Genomic DNA, 7,044 nt, shown 5'->3' with positions numbered 1-7,044 from the left:
AAATCTTGGGCTTATATTAAATCTAAAGTGGGATGATGATGAAAGTATTTTGCAATTTCTATACTTTATGAGAAAGTTTCTTAACCTAATCTTAGTATTCAATATTCATATTGTTTTTGAAACATTTTTAGATTAACTTTTAAATATTTATCTAATTTCATAACATATTGTTATGAAATTAGCCCAATGAACTTGGCCCATCTATAACAGGTATATATGTATGAGGTTTAGTCCACATAATAGCCCAGTGGGTTCTAAATTCTTTTATTATTGCCTTCCAAATTACAAAATTCCAATGAATGTCCAATCCACAAATAAATATGGAATTTAATCTCGAGTTTATTTCATACTTCAAGTTTACTGTTCAATGCATATTTATTTTCCAAATTGCTTTTTGAATGTATTATTTGATTATTGTATTTGCAAATACAGATAATAAGAAAAAAAATATATTCTATAAAAGTAATTATATACATTTTCTTTTTTTCTAATAGAGAACAGTTTTTATAAAAACAAAATGATACAAGCAATGTCGTTGTGAAAGTATTCCACATATGTATTTGCTTACAAGTTTCACATGTTTTAACATAGACTAATCAAGTAACCAACATAAGTTTCCATATCTTCCATTGTATTGTGTTTAAACTTTGAGTCCGTTAGCTTTTAACTTTAAACAGAACAGGGATGCCCCAAATTTTGATAAAGCTTTTAAGCCCCATAAATTTGTATACACTGTATATATTAATACTTGCAAAAAGTAAAGCGTAAAATGTAATACAATGTGTACATACTACTTGCTTACAATTTTAATTCATTATAAACGAAAAAGACGACCCCATCATTTCCACCTGATCATTTCATGTTTACTTAATTTTATTGGTTCAAGTAATCTGTGTGACAATTTGTGCGAGAGTTCATTTAATTCAGTTTGGTTATAACAGAACCATATGCCCAAAAAACACAGTCGAAAACATACCATAATACCTTTCAACCAGTTAAAAAAATAAATGTAAGCGTTACTAATCATTTACAAGCTAATCTCTAGAAATGGCTATGGATAACACTTAACCTGTCTCTGAAAAGGGGTTACACACAGACAACATATCAGCGTTTCTGAAGCAATGGCGACAAATAGGGGTGCAGGCATGCCTCAGGCGATCTTCTATAAAATAGATTGTTTTTCCCACGAGTCTTTTTCTAGTTTAAATTCCATGATATTGTTATTTAGCTTCTTCTCAACAAGATTGAGAACTCTCACACACCTTTCAGCATTTCCGAATCGTTCTTGCGCCGCCAGGAGGTCGGCAAATTTCTCGTTCAGATCCATTTGGGCAGCTCTTTCAACCAAAATGGTGGTTACTTTCGTTTCCATAAGCGGTCCTGACATTTTCAAGGCCTCATTCCTTTTGTGAATGGCTTCCAAGTGAGCTCGAAGCCACGAGACATTCATTTTGGCCGACTCTGCATCTGAAACTCGGCTCTCTAGTTTTTCCATCTCAGAAATGACAGTTTTAACATCACTGGTTAGAATTTGCCTGACAACTTCACATACAACCTCCAGGATAGATGCTCTCACAGAAAGAGTTTTGAATACACATTTATCTGCGATGTCGCCATGCTTCATGAAAATGGCTTCAAGTATTGGTCCAACATTTTGCTTCACTTTGTAACCTTGCACATAAACTAGCCCACACTGAGGAGACAAATCATTTCTAGGGAGTGGCTGTAAAATTGGTTCTCTAGCCCACAAGAGTTTTTCGGCTTGAAATTCTAGTATATCGTTATCTAGCTTTTTATTAACAAGATCGAGCACTTTCACACATCTTTCAGCCTTTTCAAACTGTTCTTGTGCAGTCAGGAGCTCTTCACATCTCTCCCTCAGGTCCATCCGAGCCACCCTTTTAACCAAAATGATGTTTGCTTTCATTTCCACAAGGAAACTTGACCTTGTCCTGGCCTCCTCCCTTTCACAAATAGCTTCTAAGTGAGCTCGAAGCCATGAGACATTAATTTTTCCTGCCTCTGCATCTGATATGTGGCTCTCTATTTCTTTCATCTCAGAAATGATTGTAGTAGCATCATTGGTTTGAATTCGCCTAACAACTTCACAAACAACCTCTAGCAAAGATGCTCTCACGGAAACTGTTTTGAATATACATTTGGATGCAATGTCACCATGTTTCTCGAAAAGGGCTTCTAGTATTGGTGCAACACTATGTTTCACGTTATCACATGGAGATGATACTTTTCTGAGAAGTGCCTGTCCCAGTTATGACATCATTAGTTTTTCATTTACTAGTAAATATCATAACAGCCAATACATTAAATGCAGCTGTATGGTTTATTGAACTATTGTAGCATCAAAAACTATAACTATGATGGCAATGTTATGGGTTAAAATACTGCATTCTTACAACCTCTTATTCTTACAACCTCTCTTATGCCCTCTTATTCTAAACAAATCAAATTAATATTTTTAACAGTATAGCTTTTTAGAATAACTGCGAAATCGGTTAGCGCCGATTTGATACACGGTTTGACCCAAACAAACCCACAGCCAACTGCTGTCACATTGGCCAAATTTATTATATACGTCAGATATACAGCAGTTTACCATAGAGTTTGGTATAATTACATGGAGTAAAAGTTCAGTAGAACAAAGAGAGGGGGAGATAAAATAATACATACAGAATCTGAAGTGGCAGACACATTTTCAGCCAACACCAACTGTTTTCCATTGAGGTATACGGTTTCCTCATCATCATTATCATTAAGTACCTAAAAAGAAATAGCAACACCCGTTAGTCAATGTGCAGAGTACAGAAAATGATAGTCTACACCTTAACGCGAATGTTTGTTGACATCATACCTTGTGTCGCTTATTATGACAGTCAATGGATTGCACAGCTTCTTCATCATAACTGCAGTAAAAAATGTTCAGGCTACAATAGCCACAAAAATAAATCATTAATCTCACTCAAATTATGTTACTTACATTTCAACTTTGGGCCACAAAACTTTAATCTTGCTCCCCACCAAATTTTCACCATGCTCATCGGGTTGAGCCTGAATCGGTATATAGATTAGTATAATCCAGAATAGGATTAGTATAAATGGAATAAAGAGTTGTGCATATTTGTTTCATAGAGAATTGCAAGAATTAGGGTTGGCATATTGGAACCATTTATGAGTGAAGAGGTCGATTTAAGTTATACTCTTCTAACGGGACGAGTTAGATCCAACAGCTTTGAAAGTCACCAAAATATACTCAAAATGCATAAAATCTACAAAACCATCAGATTCTTATTTAATAGTCAATAAAACAATACTCTGTGTACGCTTTTAATTGTACTAAAATGTTTAAGTACTATATGTGAAATTCAATAAAGAAAACGAAGCATATCTAGGAGGGCATGATTCCCATGAACACCCCATTTTACAACTTTTAGTTAGGGTTGTTATAATTTTTACCTGTTTCGTACATGGATCATCATTTCTCTTGCGTTTACCCTTCATCTCTGTTGCAGATTCAGAAGGCATCGGTTGAATATTAAATGATTGGGTTTGCTTTTCATCTTTGTTGTCATCTTCAGAGTGGATATCTTGAAGTTTAACCGTATCCCTGGTTCCATGTTGACAATGTCTTAGAGTCTGCACCATATTTCGGATTCCCTCTAGACACTCGAGTTTTATCTTGCGAGTTGCATCCTTCTTCAAGTTGCTTGAATCAGTTGTAGATGGATTAGTTTCTTCCAATGAACAATAAACTTTGTCGACCTCCTGGCAAAGACATGTAACTACCAACGTTACTTAAATGTCAGAAGAATTCGGCAGTGAAATCAATATGTGTATCTATATACTAGAAAAATATGTCCTATATATGAAAAGGCATTGAACAAGAGCAACGAATACCTCAATGTCATTTCCTGATGCTGTTTTACAAATATGTTCAACCATTTTGAAATAATCATAAAGAGCAATGCTCATACTTTCTCCCATATCTGGTTTAAGTTGAGCAGCACCGTTCATGAGTACTTTTAAGCCTAGTTGCCAACAAACTGGTGAAGCAATCTGCAGTAGGAACGATACCTATCATATGATACTGTAATTGGTAAATGAAGAACCTTCTTTTGTAAAGGTCATCAATATAATGATCACCTGATTATCCTTTTTCACGTTGGTAACTATAAGACCTACAAGCTCAGGCGCAAGCTCCTCGCTTTCCTCTATGATCATGGTCATAATTTTCTCCATCTCAAGTATAACAGCAGAAGAGTTGGAGCTAAATCAGCAGAAGTAAATCAGTTGAAGTTAAAGGTCTTCTACTAAATGAGATAGTATGCTTTTTTTCTGTTTTACTGTTCCATTTCGGTTGTAAACTTGTAACAACAGAACTTTCATAACATCACAAACCATTAAACAATTTTAGTGTCAAAGAGATTGAAATGGAACCATGGAGTGTTATAGCACAAACTTTCATAAATTTAGTTAAACTTTGCAAATTAATAGAAAAAGTCTAGCTGCCAGTAAAGATATAGAGTTCTTACTCAGCAACAGTTAGAAACTGATTATATAGTCGAACTACTAGTCTGTGTAGCTGCTTGTCGTGCAACATCAGCACCGGCAATCTGGCACTCCCAAAAACTTCAAGAACTTTAGTCATCTTATTACAGCAGCCACCAGATGCAGAAGATGGTCTCTCAAATAGCATCACTACCATTTCAAAAAACTCCTGCACAACAAGCCACCAATCAACCAATTAACAAAACAAGGCAATTACTTGGCAGTTGTTTATTGCAATCTCCTAATAAGATTCTACACAAATATAAGTCCATTCACATGTTTCATACCTTCATCTGTTTTTCGTCGTAAGGGACGTTCGGAGCCATAATTCTCAAGATTTGACATATGCAACATGCAACCGAGATATTCACATCCATATCAGGATGTCTAACCAAATCTGTATCTATCAGTGGGTTAACTATTGGATTCATTGCATATTGTATTGATTTGGATGGCGATTGTTCCACCCTAGATAAAACTTTTTCTGTTCGCTATAACAAGAATAAACCAGAGTCAAAAACTGTCAATTGTAGCAACACTATACGAGTATTAAGCAATAAAGCATCACAAATGCTATAAACTGGTAACAACTAAACATGTAGAACACGATTATACATATTTTCTTTTAACCTGGAACAAACAGCAGAAAAAGGTACACTCTCTAAAATAATTGCACTAAAGATACTTATCAATTTTAAACTTTTGGTTAATTTAAGGTACTATTTTTGCTTTAAGTTACACAATAAAAGTGCCGTAATTGACTTCCTTGCTTCTGCTATTGAAGCGAAAACCCCCAAGAAAATCATACAATTCTTATTCTTCTTGGGTGCCAAGCAAGTTTTTCGCACTCAAATTATAAATATTTTTGACTTATTGGGCAGGTCACCAAACCTAGTCATTAAGTTAACGCTAATATCCCCATCCCATAACCTGTTAACCACATTTGACCCAAATTAAACGAATTTATATTCAAGAATAACCTGCAGTGGGTAGAAATCACCCCAAACCACCCGTAACTGGTTCAACATTATTGTTGTGTACATTCATGACTGGCCACCTACTAGAGGGTAAATGGGTGGGAACCCTCTGGTCTCATGTACTGTTTTGGTACCCAAAGCACACCCCGTATAGAACTCATGCCCGTTAAGTCACCAACCATTCTCACACATGGATCACAACATATAGTTTCTCCACTTGGCTTTGACAAGTTTTGAACCGGTGACCTCTAGCGCGGGCACATGTGGTCACATGATGGCATACTAAACAAACCAAAAATCCTTTGTTTTCTTTTGGGTACCAAAAAAGAAGCCAAATACCTTAGATTAAAAGCAACAAAAAATAGATTTGAGTACCTCAGATGAAAAGATTTCAAAAAATACTGGTTTTTTTCCTCCATTTAACCATGTATTATTACTTTATTTGAAAAAAGCATAGTTTCACAAGTCCATAACTATTCAGACATAAACTCATAAACTCTTTGTTGACGAGCCATTCGTATATAACTAATGACAACAACCACAACAACAAAGATACAAAATCCTATAGATATCCTCTTTATGGGGCATATACAAAAGTAACTAATGGGTTCCAGGGTTTGGCCTTTAACATTCAAACAAGACTACTAATTTTAAACAAAACTTAAATAGTACTAATTATAGCTTAACATGGGTGTTTGGGATTGCTAAGCGCTTAATATTTATTGCTTATTTCTAATAAAATTAAGCAAATGAGCATAAAAAACCAAGACAGGAAACATATAAACAAAAAAATAAAAATTCCCAAATATTTCATACAAAAATGTATACAATTAGTAACTATCAACTCATCATTATCATTATATATACATATATACATATATAGAGAGAGAGAAAGGAAAGAAGAAGAAAGAAACTAACTTGAAGAAGGGTAAGAAGGTCAGGAATGGCAGGTGGGAGATGAGAAAGATTCTTGCCAGAATCCATAAGATCAATTAGAAGCTGATTACATGAAGACCGACATAATCTTGACCCACCTTCCATTTTTCATTAACAGTACAAAAAATCCAAGATTTTTCTTTTTAATGAAATTAAATACAGAAATACCTAGAAATTTGAAACCTTTTTAGTGAAAATTGTATCAGATTATCAGCTACTAGTAGCTAAGACATTTTGATAGATGTATTCGGAAAACAAAACCCAAATTAAGAAATGCAAGATGAAGGCACAACACAACACTTTTTGTTTGTTTGTTTGTGAGTGAAAGGAGTGAACCTGCCATAAATATGGCAAAATGTGTTGTATTTATGTCTTGCTCTCCAAAACGCCACTATATTACTCCTTTTAAACTCAAAGTATCTTATTTTATCAAAGAGAATTTCTATGTAAACTTTGTCTCACGATTCAACAATTAGAAGTTTAACACATGTTATCTTAACTGTGTCTGTGTTAGAAAGCTCTCTTAATTAAAAATGCATATTTCAAATACCCGATGAAGGAAAATTTC

At 34.6% G+C, this 7,044-nt stretch overlaps 1 protein-coding gene across 1 annotated transcript; it reads right to left on the bottom strand.

The window, feature by feature from the left end:
• Positions 1-973: 973 nt before the first annotated feature.
• On the bottom strand, positions 974-6,743 carry LOC122608333. The gene is made up of 10 exons (XM_043781428.1): positions 6,459-6,743; positions 4,851-5,054; positions 4,548-4,732; positions 4,159-4,282; positions 3,913-4,071; positions 3,472-3,780; positions 2,996-3,066; positions 2,870-2,921; positions 2,689-2,778; positions 974-2,260 (listed from the first exon to the last, which is right to left on the bottom strand). Exons 1-10 carry the CDS (start codon positions 6,579-6,581, stop codon positions 1,163-1,165), a joined length of 2,415 nt encoding a protein of 804 aa, XP_043637363.1. The 5' UTR covers positions 6,582-6,743; the 3' UTR covers positions 974-1,162.
• Positions 6,744-7,044: the final 301 nt, after the last annotated feature.

Source organism: Erigeron canadensis, chromosome 7 (genome assembly GCF_010389155.1).
Source record: "Erigeron canadensis isolate Cc75 chromosome 7, C_canadensis_v1, whole genome shotgun sequence".
In the NCBI taxonomy this organism is placed as follows: Eukaryota; Viridiplantae; Streptophyta; class Magnoliopsida; order Asterales; family Asteraceae; genus Erigeron; species Erigeron canadensis.
Note: the sequence above shows the minus strand (reverse complement) of the source record. Positions and strands in the feature narration are given on the sequence as shown.

Excerpts from the sequence above, each read along its gene's own strand:
- LOC122608333 (XM_043781428.1), bottom strand. The coding sequence starts at position 6,581 with ATGGAAGGTGGGTCAAGATTATGTCGGTCTTCATGTAATCAGCTTCTA. Across the intron at positions 5,055-6,458 it reads ACCTTCTTACCCTTCTTCAA|CGAACAGAAAAAGTTTTATC; the intron begins GTTAGTTTCTTT and ends TTCTTGTTATAG. Across the intron at positions 2,261-2,688 it reads TGTCTGCCACTTCAGATTCT|GCACTTCTCAGAAAAGTATC; the intron begins GTATGTATTATT and ends TAACTGGGACAG.